The sequence below is a fragment of the Simochromis diagramma genome, unplaced genomic scaffold, assembly GCF_900408965.1.
Source record: "Simochromis diagramma unplaced genomic scaffold, fSimDia1.1 OVJJ01000449.1, whole genome shotgun sequence".
NCBI classification, from domain to species: domain Eukaryota; kingdom Metazoa; phylum Chordata; class Actinopteri; order Cichliformes; family Cichlidae; genus Simochromis; species Simochromis diagramma.
The window spans coordinates 2,240,011-2,265,130 of record NW_024387274.1 but is presented as its reverse complement, the minus strand read 5'-3'; the positions used below and the strand labels follow the sequence as shown (position 1 = coordinate 2,265,130).

At 41.3% G+C, this 25,120-nt stretch overlaps 1 protein-coding gene across 2 annotated transcripts; it reads right to left on the bottom strand.

Annotated features, from left to right (window-relative positions):
• Window positions 1–1,032: 1,032 nt before the first annotated feature.
• On the bottom strand, window positions 1,033–25,083 carry top2b (DNA topoisomerase II beta). 2 transcript variants are annotated; one of them, XM_040002631.1, is made up of 36 exons: window positions 24,611–25,083; window positions 21,568–21,723; window positions 20,814–20,904; window positions 16,521–16,584; window positions 15,944–16,089; window positions 15,754–15,851; window positions 13,605–13,817; window positions 13,004–13,177; window positions 12,812–12,913; window positions 12,583–12,720; window positions 12,338–12,476; window positions 11,483–11,640; window positions 10,862–10,987; window positions 10,662–10,772; window positions 10,400–10,505; window positions 10,177–10,286; window positions 9,963–10,055; window positions 9,705–9,819; window positions 9,395–9,516; window positions 8,811–8,959; window positions 8,444–8,675; window positions 7,570–7,704; window positions 7,272–7,472; window positions 6,988–7,183; window positions 6,807–6,898; window positions 6,543–6,698; window positions 6,352–6,435; window positions 5,898–6,092; window positions 5,589–5,715; window positions 5,197–5,361; window positions 4,428–4,647; window positions 4,033–4,115; window positions 3,317–3,409; window positions 3,022–3,150; window positions 2,857–2,942; window positions 1,033–1,510 (listed from the first exon to the last, which is right to left on the bottom strand). In XM_040002631.1, exons 1-36 carry the CDS (start codon window positions 24,650–24,652, stop codon window positions 1,352–1,354), a joined length of 4,806 nt encoding a protein of 1,601 aa, XP_039858565.1. In that variant the 5' UTR covers window positions 24,653–25,083; the 3' UTR covers window positions 1,033–1,351. The 2 variants fall into 2 exon arrangements, with proteins under 2 accessions (XP_039858565.1, XP_039858564.1); XM_040002630.1 differs by having other exon boundaries at window positions 3,022–3,153; window positions 24,611–25,082.
• Window positions 25,084–25,120: the final 37 nt, after the last annotated feature.

The following is a 25,120-nucleotide window of genomic DNA, read 5'->3' as shown; positions in this document are numbered from 1 at the left end:
ATCTGTCCCCTGCTAGGAAGTTAACCCTGTACATACTCCAGGTCACCGGTGACGTAGTGAGGCTTAGGGGTGGGATCTCTCTCTCTGTGCTTAATTTCATCTAATTTATTTATTTTAACTTATTGTTTTTTGTTTCCTCTTTGACTTTATTTGGAAGATAGGTTTCTGAAAATGTACTTTGTTTGCATGAGGTTAGAATACAATCCAACCTGTACACTGACCATGAGAGGGTCACTGGTGATCTGGTAGATCACGATTGGTTACAGTCACGAGGAGCTGATTTACAGATGTACAGAGTACATTTACAGATTTACTTTCTTGTTGTGAATAAAACCCAGACAGGAGTCTAAAAACTCCACGAGTGCCCAAGTATCAGTCTAACCCAAGATGAAGCTAATCAGGAGCCAGAAATCATGACTGTGAACTTCACCATCAGCCATATAACAGTAGGTCTGTCGTGTTTGTCTGCCAGGAACCCCTCCAGGACAGACGAGTTCACCACCTTTTCCATCAGAAAATAGACGATATGCAGTCTTGTATATTTGTGTTAATATGAGACGATATGCTCACAGTTTACTGTGGGATGTGTTGTACATTTATCCAGCCTGTGCTGCAGGCTGAAGGCGACCATGGAAAGTTTTGAGATTTAAGCTTTGATTGGTTTCCATTTCCCATCATAAATATTGTCTTTGTACATTAACATATACTTTTTATGTTCATATACTGTTTAACTTTACCATGAACTGTCCTGGCAAAGTAATAAAATATATTTATTTTAAACACTGGTGTGTGCGGATGCTTGAAGGACGAAGATGAAGCAAGCCTCGTATTACTAATTTAAAACATTATTTGATACTTTTCCTGTTCTGAGTCCCTCTCATTGTCGTATAAACCAGTCCACACTGAACTGTGTGCACTGGAGACAATTTAAAATGAGCAGACACTGAGATGTGTTAGCGTCAGTGTAAACTGACATCAGCAGTTTGTCTTCTTACGCAGCGGCTCAGTAATAAAAGAATGAAACCAGCAGACTCGGGGACATTTCAGCATTTACTTTCAACTTCATGTTCCAAAAGGTACATATTATTTTAACAATTAAAATGTGCTAAAGCACTGCATTCTAAATTTCTAAAAGCTGCTTCAGACAAATACAGAACGTTTCAATGAGCATAAAAAAGAAACCTGTATATGTATAATAATAACAAGTGTAAAACATCTACACGTTAAAAATCATTGAACATCACCATTAATGAAAAGAAAATGTAACAGGAAATGTACAAAAGTCTGTGGGGAAGAGGAGGAGGAAGGGCAGATTTCTATACAGGTGGCGTTTGTGTGACGGCGGGCTACTTTAATCAAACATGTCGTCGTCGTCTTCTTCCTCGTTCTCCGACTCGTTGAAGTACTTCACCTCCTTTTTGGCGCGGCCTGGCCGGTCGCGGGTCAGAGCGCTCAGGCCGCTCATGCTGTTGCTGTCGTCCTCGTCGTCTGACGGAGGTTTCTGAGGCTTCTGCACAGAATCAAACCCTCGTGTTAATCGTTCACGTCACCACGAGACTCGGACGCTTTATTAAAGAAGCAAAACCGTAACACGACTACATGACACTTGTTATGAATGAAGAGAGGAAACATAATAGAATTCACTCAAATGACAGTTCTCATTTATTCCACCCTGGCTGTATTATGTGTGTTAACTTCAGACAGATGTGTCCAAAGGTGGACGCACAGAAAACAGCCTCCCACAGTATATCAGCGAAGCACTTCAGGCCTCTGTGCTTGGATGACTTTAGCACTGAGGATACTAAAATCCCTTCTAGGGTTTTTCTCTATATAAATACTGGCGGTGGCCAGCAGTCCCTCTCATGCACCTGTGGTATCAACATCTTACATCACCTTCTTCTCAAGTAATCAAATTCACGAGACTGAGAAACCACGACCTCTGACCTTGACATCACTTGTCTGATTTCTTTGGTAGAAACACGTGTGGTGTCAGTTTGAGGCTACGTCCACACGTACCCGGGTATTTTTGAAAACGCAGATCTTTCTATGCGTTTGCACCTTTCGTCCACACGTAAACGGCGTTTTCGGTCACTGAAAACGTAGATTTTTAAAAACTCCGGGCAGGGTGGATATTTTTGAAAACTCAGTTTTTGCGTTTACGTGTGGACGAGAAAAACGGAGAAAACGCAGAAAACGCAGCGTCAAAGGTGTGCGCCTTTGACGTCACGCTGTGCGCCACGTTATTGTTTGGGTGAAATGAATTTCTACAATACTGTTACTGTTACTCTCTGCAGTGTTTAAATGCTCACATACACACACACACAGTTACTGTCCCTCCACACATACCACTCGGTTCTGTTTCTATGCCCCAGCTTTGTTTGCTATTTCCCACCGAGGCTTCTAGACTTCTGATTGGCCAACATTTCTACACGGTTAGGAATATAGCGCCACCTGCTGCTTTGGCATGTTCTTAGCAGCGTTTTCCTTCATTTCTGCCTTTACGTGTGGACGGGATTATTTTTTAAAATGAAAACGGAAAATCTGTTTTCAAAAATACCCGTGTACGCGTGGACGTAGCCTGAAATTCCTATGCTACCTCTTCTTCAAGTTATCAGCAAACACGACCTCTGACCTTGAGGTTGAGATCACCCAGATTCACACTCGCCTGAGATTTTAGGGTATCAATTTAAACTGCTACAGTCACAAACTTGGTAGTCCATGTTGGCTGATGGTGTAAAAAACACAAGGGGGGTGACCCGTCCAGGTCAAGGTTGACTTTCACCTGGACAGGTCACCAGTTCAGCGTGGCCCCGCCTGCCAGAATCACACAGTAAAATGTCGTCTCTATGCACTTACTCTCCCCGGAGGCTTTGACATTTTCTTCATGGGGCTGTACTCGTCCTCAGAGCCAGAGCCCTTCCTCTTCCTCCCCCGGCCTTTACCTGCAACAAGGTAACAAAAGCTCACAACCTGCACTGTGACTTTTTTACATTTCTTCTTCTTCTTCTTTTTGTGCCTTACCTTTAAGAGCTGGTGCTGGTTTCTTAGAGCCAGTATCAGAGTCAGAGTCCCAAATGGATTTATCGGGTTTTTTTGCTTTTGGTGCTGGTGGTTTCTTAGGTTTAGGAACTGCATCAGATGGCTTCTTAGCTGCTACAGAAAACAAACACCTGGTCTTCAAATGCTGCACGTGCATGAGTCAGTAACTGTGGCACATTTGAGCCTTTGCTTTGACGCATCAGCAGCATCTTGACACAACATAACAGACTGTCACTGTGTGGTAAGGAGTGCACTGCTCTCTCCTGGACATACTGACCTTTCTTTGCTGGAGATGCTTTGTCAAATGCAGAGCTGCTGGAGTAAGTGAACACTGGGCTGTTGTCATTGTCGCTGTCAGACTTTGCTTCGTCTACAACAAAAACATGAGCATTCAGCTGCTGTTGTGTCTGCAGGTCACTGAGAGATCAGGCCGTTTGTATATCATCCAAATCTGCTCCAGACTTCTTTTTAATCAAACCTGAGGAGCTCTACTAGACAGAGATCGGGGGACTATAGAGGACATTTGAGTACAGTGAACTCGTCGTCCTGAAATGACTGCAGCTTTGTAACAGCATGCTATCCTGCTGAAAGCATCCACCAGAAGATAATGGGATAAACTGGTCAGAAACATGCTCCGTTGGCCTGTGTTGATCCTCAACTTGTAGTAAGAGACCCAAAGAAAACATATTGTGACACCGTAACACCAACACCCTGAACCACTGATGCTAGCAGGATGTTTTGTGTTGTTTACATCAAATTCTGACCCTGCAGTTCAAATTGTGTCGAAGAAATCGAGGCTCATCAGACCTGGCAGTGTTTCGTTCCCCCCTACAAGCTTCTATTGTCCAATTATGGTGAGCTTGTGTTAACTGAAGCCTGTTTCCTGTTCTTCACTGACAACAATAGCACAGGCGTGATCATCTGAAGCTGTAGCCCCCCATCTGTTTCAGTCTGAAGTGTTCTCAAAGACACAGACTCCCAAGTGATACTCACCGCTTTCATTGCTCTTTTCAGACGCAGCTACCTTGGATGAGAAGATGCTGGCTGCGTCTTTCTTTTTAGCTGCAGTCGCTGAACTGCAGAGAGGGAGAAGAAACATATTCAACAGTAAAATACTGCCCAAGTCAGAAGGGAGAGATTGTGCGTGTGTGTGTTCATATCTTCGTGGGGACCAACAACCCTTTGAAGGCATTTTTGAGACTCAAAATGTGGTTTTAGTGACAGGGTTAGCTTTAGGGTAGGGGGCTAGGGAAAGCATCACGTCAATTAGATCTCCCCACAAGATATGAATCACAGACGTGTGTGTGTGGTGGGTGCAAGAACACGAATGGTGGAAATCCAGGTGCTGAAAGTATCATTGAACGTAGTGAACTATTCCTAAACCTTACACGGCTTTTTGTTTGGGTGACGTGTATGCTTCATCGTTGTCATCGTCTTCATTGTCATCATTATGGTCATTATAGCGGTCCTTAGCGCCAGGGAAAGCAAAGTCGTCTTTGAACGACCTCGCTGGAGAAGAAGGAGGCTCGTCGTCTGCGTTCTCCTCTTCATCTGCCTCTTCCTCATCCTCCTCCTCCGAGAAATCAAATGTGTATTTTGGTTTGGAAGCTGAAAGATGAGAGCAGGGTCTGTGTGAAACCACATTATAACTGCCGGGGATTCTGATGCCACTCTGATGTACAATAATTAGCTGAGTTACATCAGACTCCTGTCAGAAGCTGAATGATATTTTTAGCCCCGGGTGGTTTGAAATCAAGGAGCTGGCTTCGGATTGAAATGAAACGCTAACCAGTCACACTAAGCAACCACCTGATGCAGACGGGGGAATAAAGCAAAGACTGAGTGGATTTAAAAGAGAAACAAAAGGACATAAATGCATGATGCACAGTGTGAGAATTTTCATTTTGCACATTTGGCGCAGTGAAATGCACATTTAATAAATGCTTTCTTTCTGTGTCTGACTCAAACAAATCCCATCAACCACCCAGAGGCTGCTTTAGACTTTCTTGGTGTCTAAACTGTTTCTTTCGCTAATGACAGAAAGACAAATAAATGACATCATTAACAATGCATTTATGCTCTGTAGTGCACTGAGCACGAAATGAACACGATGATCGGAGGGATGACAGTGAATGTTCACAGTGACTGTAACCGTACCCGATGCTCTCTGGGACTTGGTCTCTCTGGGAATGATGGGTTCGCTGTCCTCTAGGTCGCTCTCTGACTTGGACTCGTCGTCAGACCATGGGTTCCTCTTCTTTACCTTTTTAGCAGGAGTACCTGTACCTTTAGGTGCAGGAGGTTTTCTCACTTTAGGAGCTCCTGTATAAGAGTGAACAAGATTACCAGCCTGTCTGTTGGAGTGTTCACATAATACAGTGAAGCTCCTCGATGTGCTTTTTAAACTGCAGGAAATCATCAACCAGTAGTATTAAAACCTGTAGTGTTAAACAGCATCCATGCATGGCCAGATCACACAGCATGATTTGTCATTTTCACTGCAGCACACTGACTTAACCGCTGTGTAACTGAATGATTTCTGCACTGACCGGGCTCCTTCTTCTCCTTCTTCACTCGTGGAGCTTTCGGTTTGGCTGCCATGTTTTCTCCACCTCCGCCTTCACCACCCAAACCATCCTCATCAAACTCCAGTTTCAGTGCTGGGTCTGAGTCACCCTGAGAGGAGAATGCAACAAACCTTTATTCCCTTTATTCGGACATGAAAGTGTTTTAGTCTCATATTTGTTTTTCTCAGGAAGTATTTTAGGTTGTATAAGAGAACAACACCTGTGTAACTGTGTTCTAGTAATGCTGTCATGAAATCTACGTCAACTTTGAAGCCGAAACACAAAGGTTACCTTCTTCTTTTTGATCAGTTTTTTGGCTGCGTCAGATTTAATTGCTTGCGTTGGAGGCTCCACCCTTCGGCCATACGGTGAAGGCATAGTTTCCTCCAGGTTCATCTTCTTCACTTTGGGCTTGCCCACTTTACCCTTCACCAGTTTGATGGCCTTGCCTAAGCTCTGCTCCTCTCGTTCCTGGGCTTCCACATTCTGAGAGGCAGAACAAAACGATGAGTCATGGTTTAAATGTAGCAGATTACCAGATAAAATAACACTGGACAAAAGTAGCCTGCACAAAAAAAACAAAGGACAGTTGCTGCAAGAGTTCAAACTCTATGACTCTACTGACCTAAACAACACAAGACAAACACATTTCAGGTGAATGCTTTCTCCTCTGTATTGTTCGGCTCTGCACCTGCCCGTACGATGTGCGTCTTTAGAAAACAATAAATGGCAACAACAAACTTACATCCAGCTCCTCGATGAACACCGTCAAGTCCTCCTTCCACAGATCCTCTGGAGACTTTTTCTGCAGGTCATTCAGCTCTCCTCTCTGCACACAAACACGCACATTCACTCTGTTAATCAACACGTTATAGTCTACATATTCTTACATGTAAGGATGACAGATGTCAGTCTGTAAAGAGATCTATAGAATACCTTTTGGTCCCTCTGCTTAAGCAGTTCGTCCACCTTCTCTTTGGTCAGGCACCACAGAGGCATGTTGAGGATATAGTTGAAGTTTGGGCCTGATGTGGACCCTGAGTCCACTGAACCGTCACTCTCGTTCCCGTCCTTGTAATCCTCTTCTTGAGACTGGCGGATAAAAGCATGAAAAATAAATAGTGTGTTGTAGAGATTCTCCCTGCAGTGCTTGTGTTCAGTACCAATCATGTGTGAATATTTCTAGAAGCTCTGTGATACCTTTTCCTGAGCCTTGGTCCAGGCAGCAACTGGATCAGATTCAAAGCCTTTCTGCACCAGCATGCGGATGAGTTCACGCTTGGACTTGTTTTCTGGTTGGGTTAAAAACAAACGGTGAGACAGAAAAAAGGAATCCGTACTGTGTGCCACGTGAGTGTTAGAGGATTTTCTGTGTTCCTACCGATTACAATTTTTCCTTCGATTTTCTCGAGTACAAAGCGAGCTTGATTGGATAGTTTGGCGGCTTCAGCGCCCAGGTTGCCCAGTAACCAGTCCTTCCTCAGTTTGTAATAGTGCAGGCGGAGCTCAAAGAACTCCTTCAGGATGTCCTGGACTGAATCGTACCTCTTCAGACAGCCCATGTGGTCAAACAACACCTGAGAATGGTGTAGTTAAAAAAATGAAACAGTTCTAAGACAACAGCTGTGGTTAAAGCAGAGCAAGATAAACCAGGGGAATATCTACCATCGAGTTACAGGTGAGACTAGACTGCAGTTTAAAGACTTTGTGAAGGCCAGCTGCCTCTGCTTGGGCCAGCTTCTCCTCAGACATGCGAACCACAAACTTCACTGTAGCATCTGTATGGTATTCCTTGTAATCGTTGATGAGAGCTGGCGTCTTGTCAGTGCCCTGCAACATGGGCTCCAGCACAGACTCCTTGTACGCCTGCATACAAAACGGTTAAACATACAGACAGACATAAAAATATATTCCAGATCATTTTTGACTCTTTACACTCTCGAGAAAACAACCTGGACTGTACCTGTGTCCAAGTCCGAACAGGAAGCTCTGTGATCTCAATGGTGTTCTTGTCTATGACTGACACCTCTCCACTGACCAAATACTGGTTCTGACCCAGTTCATGGATTATCCCTTTGAAGTTTTTGTAGCTAGGAAGCTGTGGGTAGAAGGAAATCAGGACAGGGAGGTTAAAGCCTTTATCTACACTTCAAGCAACAAACCACAGCAGTTTGTGGAAATCAGAAGCACAGCGTGCTGATGAGGACTGTTTGTTCACATCTCTGACTCTCTGCACCCATCCTATAATTTGATGCCCTCTCATGGCCCACAACGACCAGGACAGAGAGCTGGGGGATCGAACCAGCAACCTCCCTGTTACAGATGAGCTTCCCAACCCCCTGAACCACGGTCGCCCTCTAGACACAGAATGAGCATGTGTGTGTGCCCCGCTGACAACCGTGAACAAGCTGGGGGGTGGACTCTGTGGCACTTTCTGCACGTGCCCTGTGGACACTCCTGTGATCCTGTTTGGGAGGCTGACAGAACCATAGAAACATCAAGCTGCTTTCGACCTACCTTCAACCACTACAATCAGTTAAGATATGGCAAGTTTCACTGTATAGGTAAACAGTTAAGAGGTAGAGCGAACAAGCAGTTTACACTATGACTTATCTACTTGTCAATTTCTTTTACTAAGATTTGTGATATAAAGTAAGTGTGTGGTACAAATCAGCTCGAGCCATCTCCAGATTCCACAAGACATTTTAAACTCTGCACATATGGAAATATGCTTGATATATAGATGATGTGCTAATCCGAACCAGCAGTTTCATCTTTAAAATATACTTTCATCTGTCTCCGTACTTGGCGTGCTTTTATTTGTTCACAATGTTTACCATTGGCAGTGGGTCCTGATGCTTGAGCATTCTGTTTATATTGTTGACAATCTCTCGGGGGTCATAGTTGGGAATCTTGCAGGCCCAGCCTGTCCCGATGCCCTCGGCACCATTCACTAGCACCATTGGAATGATGGGAATGTACCATTCTGGCTCCACCTTCTGGTTATCATCATACAGAAACTTTAGTAGGTTGGAATCCACTGCTGGAAACAACAGCTTGGCAAGAGGACTGTGGGAAATTGGACAACATTTATGAAAATTATGCAGTGGAAGCCAAAAATGTTTAGTCTGTCTAAAGGTGTCAGAGGAGAAACCTTTTAGAAAAATACATTTGAATTAAAAGACATGCAGGACTCATTTGTACCTGAGCATGGTGAAGATGTAACGAGGACTGGCTGCATCTTTTCCTCCATTGATGCGAGTACCAAACTGACCCAGCGGCTGCAGGATGTTCACGTTGTTGCTGCCCACAAAGTTCTGTGCCAGGTTCACTATGGTCATCATGAGAGCTTGCTAGAAGCACGAATGAAAGAAAAAGACATGAATTTGGGTAGTCGCAGTGTTAAAGTCTCAGGTTAAAAAGTTTCAGTTGTTATTAATATGCTTTCAGATATTCCCGTGTATCCTTTGTTTGTAGGTTTGAAAATATATTTTACTATATTGTATCTGTGTAATCTGTACAATAAATAAAACATCAAGACTAAAAAAAAAAAAAAACCATCTTCCATTAAAATTCTATTAAGAATGAGAAGTTTGTTGAAAATGAACACGTTTTCTTCTCAGCCATTTTTTAGGATGGGGTCAATATCCTCTCTGTGGTGTTGAAAAGGAGCAACGAGTATTTTCCCGGGTATCAGTTTATAGTTAGAAACTCAGAGATGCGTGGACAGAAATGTCACGCTGTGCTGCGTACGATGGTTCATAACGTTCTTAATGATTTGACTGCACCTCTCCATGATGGTAGGCAGACATCTCTGCTACTGAACCAGCCAGCTGAGCGACCTTCACTTCCCTCTTGTCATTCCTCTTCAAGCAAGTAAACAACACTTTTCTCTGACCCGGCTTCAAACCTAAAAGCAACACAAACACCATCATCAACATTTACAAAGCTGAAATATCCAGGGCTGATTATACCTCGCATACATTTATAAAATACTGACGTTATGTGTTTGTTGGTATGTTAGGGATGCTTTCACTGTGAAAAAGAAAACTCAGCTAAAAAACCCAAACAGTTAAAAGATGGAGGAAGTGTACAAACCATCAACCAAAGACGGGATAGATCTCTCATTGTCAGAATTGGAGAACAAAATCAGCTCTTTGTTGATGAAGTCATTGTAGGAGAGGTGCCGGGCATGAGTTCCATACAGGTATTGCTGGGTGGTGGGGAAGATGAGGGGAGGGGGAGAAAAGAGCAATAACTCATCTATGTTTTCTCCATTTCACCCAAATCAAATATTGCTGAGTTAGCAGGATTCTGTGAGAGGAGCACGCAAATGAAAGCTTCTTCCATACAAACCTCTGGCAGGCCGTGCATCCTTCTCTGACGTCTGTCCTCCATGAAGTTAGTGAGCCACTCCTTCCTGTCGTCCGTCTTCTTCTTACTGAAGGCCTGAATCAAAGTAAGCATATTGAACAGGCCCTGAGCACAAATGTATGCTATAATTACTGGCTGCTTTCATACTGGCTGCTTTCATAGTCTGTTTGTCCTAGCAGCAGTACGGCGTGCTCACCAGAGTGATGGCAGCGTCGTCCTCAGCACCAGTGTATCTGAATGTGATCCGGTGTTTCTCCATGTCAGCAAAGTATTCCTTTGCTTCTTTGCTTGTACTTGTTCCCAAACCTGCAACAAAAAATTGATCTTTTTAGTGAAAATAATGAACAATTTTTCAGACAAAAACGTGTGATTTCAAAAGTCGCTCTAAAATCGTTTCTGAAATGATTCAAACACCAAACCTTTGTAGTACTTTATATGCCAGGTTTTATAATTTTCCGTGTGTTTCTTCCACTCGTCAAACTCTGGAATGCTGTAGAAGGCCAGCTCTTGTTTGTTCTTAGTAGCCTGGAAATAAATGATGAGGAGGAATCTTTATCACAATGTGTTGCAAGTCGCTCTATTCGCCGCTGTCACGACACGCAAAACAAGACACGTGCATATTTTTCAAGTTTCAGGCTGCTTGATTGGTTTAATAAAATGGTAATGGTGTGCCTCCCTTACTTTGACAATGGGTGTGATGAACTCCTCCAAGAAGGTGTGTTTCAGCAGGGAAGGCCAGTTGTGATGGAAGAAGTTGATGAGCAGACCTTTGATATGGGAGCCGTCTTGATCCTGGTGCACAAGGAGAAGAGTTACTGCTATTTTCTGAGCAGCTGCGAGTCCTACCAGAACTGTGAGCGAGTGTCCGTGAGGCCGCTCACCTGATCTGTCATGATCATGATCTTGCCGTAGCGCAGGGACCTCAGCGACTCTGGGTCGTCGTAACTCTTCTTGTATTGGAGCCCGACGATCTTAATGATGTTGTTAATCTCGGCGTTTTCCATGATCTGTTGACAACATGGATGAAACGGCATTCCTCAGAAGCCGACTACTGCCAGTGATAATAAGGTCCACACAGATTTCAGCTCCTTTTAATCTTCACAGTTCAGTAGAAATAAATCAGAACATGTGAGAAGTTTACAGGTCATTAACTGTTAATGACTGAATGTCTTCTTTGTTTAAACCATCTAAACACTGGTTTACATGGTTGTCTGATTCATCCACGACTATTTGATCCCATTTTTAGGATGGTCTCTGCTCCGTCCACAAAGAGGTCCTCTCCAAATATTAAAAAAAAGAAACTGTATATATCTGAATATAACTAACAACAATTATTATCGCCACTAAATAAATAAATAAAAATCGAAAACAAAGAAACGATGAGCAAATGGACGAAAACACAGAACAGAGTCAATGTCCTGTTATCACGTGAACTGACATTTGTCTGTTTCACCTGCTTTTGTTTCCTACATGCGAAATGTCATTATTGCTCAGGCTCGTACCTGCTTGTGTGTTGCCTCTCGCACATTCAGGATCTTGCCTCTCAGCGGGAATACTCCATAACGATCCCGACCAATGACTCCCAGTCCAGAGACGGCCAGAGACTTTGCCGAGTCCCCCTCAGTGAGGATAAGTGTGCATTCAGAGGAGTGTTTGCCACCTAAGATGGAGATATGAAGAGGATTACTAAGTTAGCTGCAGTGAGCAGCTTCGTGTTGAGTTTTTCCTGCAGCTATAACAAATGAGTGGCTCCACAGCATAATGTGCAAAAGCACCCGGTCCCAGACTAAGAGGAAACTCAGGAAAACACAAACGTAATTCAGAAGGCTAACATTTTATATTTACTCCACATCTGACACACTTTTCATTTTGATGATTATGATGCTGTAAACAGGTGTTGATTTCTTTTTCCAGGACTTGGCACCTTTCCACAGCTACCATCACATGGTTTTCAATTCAATTTGTTTTTTTGAATTTAGTTGTTACTGCGTGAACGCAAACTGGGTCTGAATAACACATCAGCAGAGCCACAAGCGATGAACCTCCACGCCACACAGTCGGACATGGCAAATTCTTTTTAACTGAGAAGTCGTCTAATAATAGACTAATATTTTTAAAATATATTTTCATGCATTATTGTTTTTCTCTCTGCTTGTAGTCCACCTGAAGTGCATATTTTTAGCAGGTTTACTGCATAGTGTAGAGTCTCAGGAAAACTGTGAAAATGACATCACTATGACCCAATCAGACCCAACAGTGCACCATGCAACTCTCTTCTGTAAGATTTCATTAAGAGGTAGTTGCTTGTGGACATTCCTCATTTTAGACTTGAATAAATAATGAAAGTAGTTACATACCGGCATCATTGGCATCATCTAGCTTCGGGATGCCTTTGATCTTGCTGTGCTTCACAGATGAACACTTTTTATTCAGCTGTGTCTGAGCTTTGAACTTTACCCAGTTGAGTATACTCTCCACAATCCCACAGTTGGTTGCCTGTCGGTGACAAACGTTTTTTCTTTGAAGTCCAGCTACTTTACATGAGAAAAGATTAAGTACAAACAATGGTGACGGCTTGAAAAGAAGTGAGAAATGTCCTTACAGCCCTGATAAACTTGTCTGACAGAAGGCACTTGGACCCAAAGCTCTTGGTCTGGAGTGTCATGTTCTCCTTTGTCTGGGAGTCAAACGATGGATTTTCAATCAGTGCGTTCACAAACACCCAGATGTGGTTTTTCACCTGAAGTACAAATGACAGAAAGATTAAATGTTTGTCAACATGAAGCTGTGAATTGAAACCAATGTATAAATAAGAACCCCAGTGACGTCACCTGGAAGGGTTTAACTGACACTCCTGCCTTGTTCTTCTTTTTCACCACCTCAATAAGTTTGGCTACAATCTGGTCCACCACATAGTCAATGTGCCTGCCACCCTAAAACGTACATGTCTCAGCGTTAAAAGAACTTTCTTTACTTCTGACAGCCATTTACACTTCTGCAGCTTACTACTCATATCCAGATACCTTTGTGGTGGCAATGCTGTTAACAAAGCTGATTTGTTGGAATCCTTTCTCGCTCATGGTGAGGCAAACCTCCCAGCGATCGTTCACCGTTTCATGCACCACCTTCAGGGCCACGCCTGTCTCATCTAGTTTGTCCTTCACATACAGGTCCACATAGCTGCGGAACCCGTTAACCTTCAGTGAAAGAGAGAAGGGTTATTGAACATATAATGTGATATTCAACATGGCAATTAAGTTCTCTCTATTTTGCTTCAAGCAAACTTTGGTAGAAGTAGCCATGACACAAGAATCATGTACTGAGGAGGCTATAAAGTCCTTATACTCCAAACATAACACTTCTCATTTAAACAATCCAAACTGGCGTGATGTGAAGATCAGAGTCTGATACATCCATGTTCTTTAAAATTAAACATTCACACCCATTATCATCCCGTTAACTCAAAACACATACTAATTTCACCTTCAGTGCTGCAGTGGTGCAGTTTTTGCTATATTTATGCAAACATATACAGTGACAAATCTTTACACACAAACACAACAAATGACTACTTTATGGTTAGCCAGTGTGGCACGATAAGGGAAGACATAGAATGAGACTTACAGGTAATTTTTTGCCGTTCAGAGACACTTTAACTCCCCTGCAGGAGCCAGCTACATCATATGCTCTGCGGGTAAGAAGTGCTACAATATCTTTGTCCAGTTTCTCCATCTTAAACTTGGACAGGTCCGGCTGGAATGTCACAGAGGTGAAGTCATCTCCATCAAAAAACTTAATCTTGGGCTCGGAGGTTTTGGTCATGTTGTTCTGCCACGTCTGAGGAGGATGAAGCAAATGATAACATACACATACCTGGTATTTAGACATGGTCATGTGCAGGAGTCTTAAACTTGGACCCCCTTTGCTGTATTGAGTGAACCTGAAAATCTTAATGTGAAAACATTTGGTGTCTTAATAACTGTGCTTGTAAAACCCAGACAAGTGGACTTCTTTATGTTTGTAAAGATGTTTCACCTCTCACCCAAACCACTTCATATGATTGTGACCACTTGTCACAATCATATGAAAACAGCTCTGATTATGAGATCTATCTATCTATCTATCTATAGCGTTTTTACTAGTCCCTAAGGACCCAAAAGCACTTTACACAACCTGTCATCCAGCCATTCACACACTGGTGATGGCAGCTACATTGTAGCCACAGCCACCCTGGGGCGCAGTTCTCACTAGACGTCTGTAATGTCTGTAACGACCCATCCAATCCACACATGTAACCACAGATGTCCTTAAATTAAGTTGTATGTAATAATGAGAAATGAAACACGGAAAAGGGTGCTGAACACATGAAGAAAGGAAGGTGTAAAAAGGCATGGACAGTCATGACACCAGCAGAAATCTGTCACTAATTAGACAGCAGTCCTGCAAATTACTATCAGCTGGTTCAGTCCCAACTGATGGCCAATAAAAACATGTCTCATTACCAACATGTAACACAAGAAACATCTCATGATGGGTAAAACCAATTAAGACCTTCACAGCCTTATTGTTGCAAAACCTGCTCATGGCATTGGTTACAGAAGAGTTTTTAAACTACTGAAAGTTCCAGGGAGCACTGTTGGGGCCATAATCTGGAAGTGGAAAGATCCTCATTTCACCATAAACTGTCCACAGTCAGGTGCTCCCCACAAGGTTTCAGACAGAGGAATGTAAAGAATCATCAGAAGAGTTGTCCAAGAGCTGAGGAGCACCTGTGGAGAGCTACAGGAAGACCTGGGAGTCAGCAGATACAATCGTTTCCAGTGACGAGGCCAACTGAAACTTTCTGAAGCTTGTATTAAAGACGGGGTTCACTATTCAAAGCTTTTTAATACGGCCCTCTTTGGTGGCATCTGGTGGCCAAAAACATGAAGAACAAGTTGAACTAAAGTTGAACTTTCATTGTGAAATAGTGAATAGTGTTATGTCAGATTGATTAATGCTTTTGATAAATAAACGTCCTTGTTTTAAACACCTCACAGTTCGTTGTCCCTTTGCTTCTGATGTTTGTAAACATAATATGTGCTTTTATCTTTACACCTTTAGTGTATTTCTAATCTATCTTAGCTCAATTTTATTTCCACAAATGCAAATACACTAGCCTGATTTTAAACACTACTATAATGATACTCCAGCTTACGTAAAATTGATTATTGGGCCACTTAAGAAAAAGGCTATAAAAACAATTACTATTTGTACTAATTGTAAATTATTTGAATGTAACTTTTTATATTACACCCCTGGCATATGTTAATTATGTTCCAGTTTTGGCACGTGAACAGGAAAGAGAACTGACTCAGTGCTTCTGAACCACTGTGAATAGTACCTTCAGAAATATACAGGTTTATAAAATTGGGGCAGTGTTCAGCACTTGCAGCTTTGATGGAAAAATACTGACGGCCGCCAATATTACCTCTCAGCCTCCTAACAGATACAAATGTGGTGTCAAAGTCTATCTGTTGCTAAATTATCAAATTCTTTTGATCTTCAGAAAAGTTGACGTGTTAAAAAAATAAATAAATCAGAAATCTGCAAAACCAACTTGTGAAGTTTCTCATCCAAAAGAATGACAAATGATAATATAATGAAACATGCAACAGGGTTACTATGAAACCCCAGAAACCGGATATACATTAGTAATATATATGTGTGGTAATAAAGCATGAAAGGTACTGCTGTTAGGAAGTAACAGTAAGCAAGTTTGTAGTTATCTCACCTGTTTGAAACTGTGTCTGTACTCCTTACATGCTGTTTCCACTGTGAACTTGGTGCTAAAGATATTGCAGAGTTTAGCACCATAGCCATTCCTTCCACCTGAAACCAATCAAACAGTCAGCAACGCTGCTTTCAGTAACTTTTCTGCATTCACAATAACAACTGAGTGATGTCAGACTGTCTGCATTCACCTGTGACCTTCTTTTCCTCGTCGTCATAGTTGCTGGAGGTGAGCAGGTGGCCAAAAATGAGAGCTGGGACGTACATCTTCTCGTCTTTATGCTCCACCACAGGTATTCCTTTACCATTGTTCCAAATGGAAATGGTGTTGGATTCACTAAAACCAGTATAAAAAGTTTAAATACAGGATAAATGTGGACACAGGGTTGACCTCATCATCAGGGAAATGTATTACACTTTTCACTGTACGTCATAACCCTGTGGTATTTCTTTCTTGTAATAATGGCTGCAAAAATATTGTTTCAACATTGACACTAAAGGAGTGTGAATCCTTTTATCTTTTATAAGTGAAATGTATTATTCCACACTTATATGTAACCTTTCCAGAGTGGTTTTATACAAAAAAAACAGTTTCAGCTTCCCCAGTTTGACAAAGTGACCCATAACCAGTTTCTCTGCCTCAGATATAAATTTCAGGAGGACACAGGAGGCAGCTTGTTTAAACTGGCTCAAAGAAAAATACATGCTTCCTAAGATCAGCTGCATTATTTTTAATGTAATGAGGTAAATATAAAATGATGTACTCACGGGTCAATGGTGATCTTGATGGCAGTCATGTTCTTGTCCCTTTGTTTGTTGTCAGCTGCATTGACTGTCAACAAGCAAAACATCAAAACACAAAGTTGAAAGAACAAAAGTATCCCAGCAGCCGTCCATTACCAAGATTTACGCTTGTGTTCAGAATTTATCTCAAAAACCTATTTTGGGATGATTTTTAGTAATCGGTCATGGTCAAAACCTTTGACAGAGGCATTATAAATATCAATTTCCACAGATTTATTCCTGGGAGTCCACTACAGCAGTTTTGCATAAATCACAGTTCACTTTACTTTGACTTAGTTCCCCCCACACCGGATGGCGCATTGGGCAGCAAGGGATCGCCAGCGAGCTCGGTTTGCAGCCACATCTTCAGCCTCGTCCCATGAAAGATCGACCGCTTTCAGGTCCTCAATGAATGACCGTCCCCACGTCTGTTTTAGTCGTCCACGGCTCCGTGCCCCCCGGGCGGGTCTCCATGACATGGCTATCTTTGGTAGTCTTTCCGGATGTTGGCGAAGAACGTGACCGGCGAAACGAAATCATCGCTCCAATACCACGTCCTCTAGCAGTCGTGAAGCAGTGCACTGAAGGACCTCCTTGTTGGTAACACGATCTTGATATGAAATCTTGAGAATCCGTCGAAGGCCGCGCTGTTGGTTGTTGTTGTTTCCAGTATGGTTGTCAAATTGCGAATGAAGCGTTGAGTAGATCCAAGCAGCACAATGTCGTCCACGAAATCAAGATCTGCAGTTCGTCATCCGTCATTTCCTTGGACTCCGTGCTCACCGACTCACAGTTCACATCAATAATTATTTATCTTACGTAGGGGCATGGTTTAATCTTCACTTTATCTTTAAGACCACCCTCTCTTACAGTAACAGTCTTCAGACTGTCTGCTAACCACAAACACAAAGTTTGTGGTTAGCAGACACATTTCAGATAGAGCTGAAAGGAAGAGAAAAATGTCACTTGGACAATGTTGTACATTTTTTAATGGAGAGCACCAACTACCTGATGCTTTCACATCCAGTATAGTTAGACACAGCACAGACTACAAACCCAGAACAGTGTTTCTGTGTGGAGCACATTTTCACATTGTTTTTAGTTGTTTGTAGTGGAAGCCTCTGTCCACTGTCACACCCAGTTTGGGATGAACAAAACCCTCCATTATGAAAATAATTTGATTTGATATACCTTTATTAGTCCCACAAGGGGAAATTTCATAAGGCTGCCGACCTATTGCACGCAATGGCGGCGCCATCTTACCCTCCGACCATACATACATTACACAAAACATCACATGGGGAAGACAGGTCAGAGAGGTATAACAATGGAAAATGCACCACATGAGGAAAGATAAGGAGAAAAAATAACTGCCCCCAGACTGAGCTCCAACAGGGAGATCAGTTTGAGAACAGAAAAAAAACACCTCTGCACATAGCACATGAAAAAACTCTTAATACACCAAAGAACACATGAGTTGTTTCTTTGGTGTATGGTGAGTTCAGGTTTAGCCTCTCTCATTTAGCAGTTTTTAATTCAAGAGATATATCACAAGTTTAATCAGTTTAATCTCTTTTGCACTACAATATTTCATACAAGAGTTACAGACCTTACAAAATCTGAAAAACACGCTGTGTAAGCACACCTCTGGAGTGGTTATCTTGGAATTTTGGAAGCCTTTGCACTGTTCTACATAGTCTGTGAGCCTAAATGTATCCCCTCCCTGAACTGATGTGATTGTCGCACATTTTATTATAAAGTCTTTATCACTGTCCGTTGACCTGTGAATACGGATGGGTAGTGATATCGGTTCTGACATAAACGGTAGTAACCAGACCGAAAAGCAGCGCACATTTCGGTGCTTTTTTTCCTGAGATGTCATACACTTTGGATTCTAGCCAATCATTTTACCTTTCCAAGGATAGTAGGCGGGCCCAGGTACGTACGTTCTTTTAGAGCAGCGCTAAAAATGCCCAAGGCGAAGCGGTCAAAAGTCTGGCTGTACTTCACACCAAAAGATGCAAACTCAGCAGCCTGCAACAAGTGCTTTAAGGTGACACTGTGCAAAGGAGGTAACGCCTCGAATCTGATGAAACACCTGGCGACGCATAGCGCTTTTTTAAAAGCCGGGAAATGCACAGTATTTGATAGCTTGCTGCGAGACCTCACACCGAGCGCATCTACTGTGGGTGTGGTGCCTGTTATCAGACCCGGAGTTAGCAACATCCCCCAAAAACCCGAAGAATAGAGTCCTGGCCCCGAGCCCTGCCAGTGTAGCAGAAATGATGAGGATGATGATGCAGCAGCAGCCGTTCTTCTCTGGGCGAGTAGCTTAATGTTGTTTTTGTGTAATTTACATTGAGTAGGCTAACCACGTTATTACATTAATGCACGTAAGGTGAACTAGCAAACACCGCCGTAGTTACATGCGGCTGTCTTCTTGTTTGATAGAGTGATACCATATATGCCCTACAGCTGCAGAAAAGGCTAACATTGTTATCTTTTCACAAAAAAAAAAACAAAAAAAAAAAAAAACAGCTAAACATGAGAGGTTTTAGGACAAAGTTTTCCATTGTTTAAGCACCGGTTCCAACCAAAAAAGGTATGTTGTATCAACAGAAAAGGCTAACTTGGTTATCATTTTGCAGAACAAAAGAGACTAAAAATAAAAACATAAGAGGTTTTTGGACAAAGTTTGTGTTCTCCATTCTTTAAGCATTCTTTAAGTTTGAGCTCCGTTTAAGCACCGGCACCGTTTCAAAAGTACCGGTTTGGCACCGGTATCGGATAAAACCTAAATGATACCCATCCCTACCTGTGAATGAACACCTGTTTAACTGTTTTAATTGTGCCAAGTGGTCATATCTGCATAAGACTTTCAAATCCATGAATAATATAAAATACCATGACTCCTTTCAATGTAAATCCCCCTGCTGGGCTATAAACGAGTAGTGGTTTGCTCACCCTGATGGAACGCACAGCTCTAAACAACTAACTACTACTGTTGTCAAACAATATCATACCAACCCAAAAGATCACAATAAACAGCACAGTCACATTATTACTGAGCCACCGCTAAGACAAACACGTTTGCTAATAAAATGTCTATTTTACTAATTAAAAAGTAAATAAGGCTCCCATGGCTGCATGTATACACAGCGTACAGCAACAACACACATTGTGAGCAACGATGAGCAGAAATAACAGCAAAATGATAGAGAATTTTATGCCCTGCATAACCGTACATTCGTCATCAAATAGGGATTGTTGCCATTTTATGCTTGCTCTGTAATGTGTCAAGAAGTACCAAAAATAGTGCTCAATTTTATATCTTCAGATATTTTACTGCGTGTGAGTATAACTCACAGTGCAGCAGAACATACTGCAATCTGAAATTTTTAGAACTTGTTTGTATTATGAACTTTTGTAACATCAATCATTTCATCACTACACTAAACTAAAAAATAACATATATCATATTTGGATGAAATTACAAATAAAACTAATCTGTACATCGTTTGGTCTACAAACCATTTTGCTGAAAGTGCTTCTTTAGAAATATAAATGTTTCAGACCTTTGCCTGCTATATAATTACACAGTCATGGCATTAATATCCAGACAATGGAGCAGTGTCATTATTCAAATACAAACATGCAGGCCAAGAGGGCCAAGTATGCAGGAAAACCATCTCCAACAACCCTCCCAGTGTTTGGGTGGCATCATCTCAAAGCTCATACACTGCTGCACTTTGCACACAGTATTACTCTACATTTGTGTGAGAGGCTAATATATAACATGCAGCCTGCTTTATTAAGCCAGTGTATGCTAACTAACCATGACTCCAAATAAAGTTAAGGCCGCAGCTATGACTGCTACCTCAAACACATTTGACTTTGAATAGGTCATAAATAGGCTCACATAGAAATACTGTACACATCAAGTCCAGTGCTAACGGTGCTAACAGAACAGTGCTAACAACAGCCTGACTCAGTGAATAATACCAACATTATAATGATAATGCCTCATATAGTGTGTAAAAGACAAATGTTGAAATGTTTCATACACATATTCGGGGTTTACTCGTGTTTTCTTAAACTGAACAACAGATCTTATATGTGCTCCGATGACGACGGCCCAGCTGCACACACATCTTTAAACTAAATAATCCAAATTTCTAATCACACATTAACAAGTTTTCTTAAACAACTTGAATCTTTAATCGAGAGGCAGAAACATTTTTCCACACACTTATTAGAGAACAGTTTGGAATCACTCACCAAGAATTTCATCAAAGATTTTGTACAGTCCAGGAACATAGGTGATTTCTCTCTGGTTCATCCCGATCTCTTCATCAAAAACCCACATTTGCTGGAAGAGTTGCAAAAAACAAAACACATTAAAAATAATGACAATAATCAAATTCTAATAGTAAGTTTAAGGAATGTTGAGGTTATATTCATCAGAACAGTCTCAGGAAGTAACAGAAGGAATAGGATTCTGAATTTAAATTTGGCCATTAAAACAGGTTTTCAATTATAGATTCAGTTACTGATTATTCCTTTAATTAAAATGTGAATGGTTTAAACTATAGCTATACTGGTGGACAGACGTTTGTATGTATTATTTCACTGGGCACCAGGACTGTCTTGGAAGATCCTGAGAGGGGACTTGTGTTAACTTGTCAATTAACTCTTCTGAACTGGGCAAACATTTTGGTACATAATCTGCAAAAGACAGATAATTTGTCACACATTTCCTAAATGACACAGCCAAAGGACAATGGGCTCTGTACTACACACAACAGCAAAGATGGGAGACAGTTCAAAACCAAAGGACTTTTACTGTGAGCAGAACTCCTTACGACACACTTACAGGCAACCATTAGTGTGCTACTCTAGCCAAACAGATTTTCACCTGAAGACAGAATCATTTTAGCAGATAATTTTCAGAAAAAAATTAAAATAATGCCAGTGAAGTTGTACTGCAAGTAGTTCTCTAGCCACCAGCAGAAAGCAGTCTCCTGGGACCCACCTGGGTGATTGGCTCAACAGAACCAATGTACGTGTCTGGACGGAGGAGGATGTGCTCTAGCTGGGTCTTCTTCTGGTACACTCGCTCCACAGATAACTTGGATCCTTTCTTGGCCCCTTCCATTTTTCCAGCATCCCCTCTGCCGTTCGCAGCCTCCTGTTAGACAGAATGGTTTTGGTTGTGAGTTCATTTATTGCTGTATGAGACACCCAGGATATACACAGAACTGAATTTCATTGTTACTGGAGGGCAGGGGTCTAATCCACCATCTTTATTCCAAACGACATGTTTTATTTTTAGTTTGAAAGTTGTGAAAAATACCAGCTTTAAGTTTTACTGAACATACATTACTGTCGAAACGTCTTGAGTCACATTTCATCTCTTTATGTTTTACTAGGCAGATGGAAAATAGGTGCAGCAAAAGTACTGAAACATCTGGAAACATAGATGGGATAGCACAGCGTAATCAGGCAATTCTACTTTTTTTTTTATTCTAACAAGTTAGAAATATTTGGCATGATCTCCTTTATCCTTCAACACAGCCTTAAGTCTCTTAAGTTTTCTTTTAATTTCTTGAAGCATTCCTCAGGAATTCTCCAGGGTTCTTGAAGGACATTACAAACCTCTTCTTTGGGATCAATACGCTCTTCGTAGGTAAATACCAACACAAGCAGGCACAATGAAAGCATCAGCACGTAAAAAGAGAGCGACTTCAACAGCCTCCAGCAAAGCACGACACTTTTCAAAATATGCAAGAAAATTGTTCTCTGTGATCGAGGAACCAACAGACATGTTCCACCCCTGGAGCCAAAAACACATCTTTGACTACAACCAGGCTATAAAAGAGGAGATATTAGCAGCTGGTGATGTGCGACTCAAATGTAAACAAATGACTCTGCCTAGTATTGGTGTGTAATCGCTAGTTGCACTGCGTATGACAAGATAAGTAAATAGTGGATGGAAATTACTGATGCAGTTATATAGTGGAAAAAGCAGCTTTAAGCTGCTGGTTAAAAAGCTCCAACCTTGACATTAGCTTCAGGGTGGCTGTAGCTCACGAAGTAGAGCAGGTCATCTGCTTATTGAAAGGTTGGTGGTTTGATTCCTGGCTGCTCCAGTATGCACTGGAGCACTTACTAACCCAAGTTGCTCTCTGATGCATCCATGGGAGAATGTAAGTTAGATAGAAAGCAATTATAGTAGAAATAGTGCTCTTGTGAATGAGGCAAGTTGTGTAAAATGCTTTTTATTATGTGACGATTTTATGCAGATTCCTGATGATTTATGAAGTTATTTCAGTTACTGTTAAACTAAAGTGTTAAATTGTTATTTTGTACTCTCACTTAAACATTTCTGGGGAAAACGATACTCAAACTACCTAATGTGTGCTTATTTTTGAATTATGCTTCATCAGTTCTAGTGCTCTATAATTTCACTCATCGCCGCACACTTGTGTTTCTTTTTGCAAACTGCAAACATCAATAAAACAACTTCAGTATATTTTTCCATAGCATCAGCAATATTATTTCTAATTTTCTTGAAATAATATGATATAATCTTAACCTCTACTTAACAACCACCATTGCACTGAGAGCATTTCTGACGAGGCTTCCAGAAACCTTTATTTTCTCCACCAATTTGCTAAACTTTTTAAGCTCACCCTGTACAATGTACCGAGACATGCAAAATGTTTTGTTAAAATCTCGATGCTAAACACCTTGTTGGTGCAAGCACACTAAGAACAGATGCTTTAGTGACAGACTGTTAGTAACAGATGAAATGAAAATAACAGTTAGCCAAGTTTTAATTGTAAGTTGTCTGTTACAACTTTTTCATAGTAGTGGTGAATTAATGACAATAAACAACAAAAGGACAAAAGTTTAATTTCTGTCTGTAGTTCATAATCATATGTTTTGGTCATGAAGTGATAAATATAACTATGCTCATAGTATTATATACGCTTTAATATATATTAATTGATGATATTCTAATAAATATATTCTCATACACTAACAAGCAGGAAATCCCAACAACAAGGGGGTGGGGATTGGTCTCAGAAAAAAAATATTCACCTTGTTTTAACAAATTAATAAATTCAACAGGTTTAAACAGCAGATAATAACCACCGATCACTTTGATAAATGCTAAGATTCCAGTTCAGCCTATTAGTAAAATATACTCATACAGTAAGTCTAATGGTACGGAATGTAAACAGTGTGTCACACAGACCTGGATTTGAAAAGCATTAATTACAGTCACCTCCGTCAATGCAGTACTTGAAGTAACTAATTATTCGTATCAACAGCAGGTAACTGTTGTGTTACAAGATTTTTGAAGCGCATGTAAACATCTGCATTTTTAAATACTTTAGTTCAAATCTGTTACTACAGTATTACTTACAGTAGTACTCATACAGCAAAAGTCGGATATTAAAACAATGTTAATGCTGCAGAGAAGTTTAAATGTAGCTGCACACCAGACGGTCGGTGTGAACAGGTCAGACTGACGGAGGGCAGAGAGCGGTCTGAATCACCGTAACTGTAGTGTGAAGTGCTGTGCTGGCTCGCACTTGTGATCATTTTCAATACATCTCCTACTGCATTTTTCATCACGTATTAGCCGTACATGTAGTGGTACAAACAGTCATGTAAACCAGTCTCGATGAGACGCTTCTTCCAACTTTCGCTTGAAGACATAAACAAGGAACCATCAGGGCACAAAAAGAAAAGGATGAATGTCGCGTTTGACCTCCCGGCCCTTCACGTCTACAAGACTCAACCCAGTTCACTGCTTTGTAGCAGAGTTAGAATTTAAAAACAGACTGTAGATGTCTCATCCTTAACAACTGTATGAATAGCCAGCAGAACAAATACACCGGCTGGCGATGAAATTTAAATGCCATCGAGAGGCAATAGTCGAGGTTCGCGCTGCCCTTGGGTTGAAACAACATTGTAAAGTACTGCGATAGTGCTATTACTTAAAAAAAAAAAATTAATTATTTTTTTTAAGCCAAGTTCGTTACTCGTGTGCCAAACAAACTTACCATCCAAGCCAGATCCCCGCTTCCTGTAGCGCCGTTGGACATCTTCCTTTGTGATTGTTATTTTTTTTTTTCTAGCTCGCAAAAGGTCTTAGTTCCCGTCCAAGTCAAAGTCCGTCTACATAACAAAATGTCTTACTTGCTAAAACACACCCAGACCAGTCTATATCCCATGTCTTTTTTGGGTCGTTTAAAAGATAACTCTTAAAAATGCAACGAAACAGGCAGACGATTGGAGCGTATCGCAGCTATTGTTAAAATCGACAAGCGCTGGCACAGTAGGCCTAAACTTCCAACAAAGATGCTAACCGGCTACAGGCTTTCAAATAAATACTGTACAAAAGTCACGCATTAAATAGGTTTACAATTTCACGTGAAAATGAAACATAATAAAAAGCGCAGTTTATCTGAAACGCTCTGAAAATTGATTTAATTAAACACTTTGCATTTACACATAAAGCCTGTATTAGCTAACCGCAGCTACCGCTGTCCGGCTCCGCCATCTGCAAGATA

Coding starts and splice junctions, on each gene's coding strand:
- top2b (XM_040002630.1), bottom strand. CDS start 24,652: ATGTCCAACGGCGCTACAGGAAGCGGGGATCTGGCTTGGATG. Junction 13,178..13,604: donor TGAACGGCAAAAAATTACCT/GTAAGTCTCATT, acceptor CTTTCACTGAAG/GTTAACGGGTTCCGCAGCTA. Junction 12,721..12,811: donor TGTCAGTTAAACCCTTCCAG/GTGACGTCACTG, acceptor TTTGTACTTCAG/GTGAAAAACCACATCTGGGT.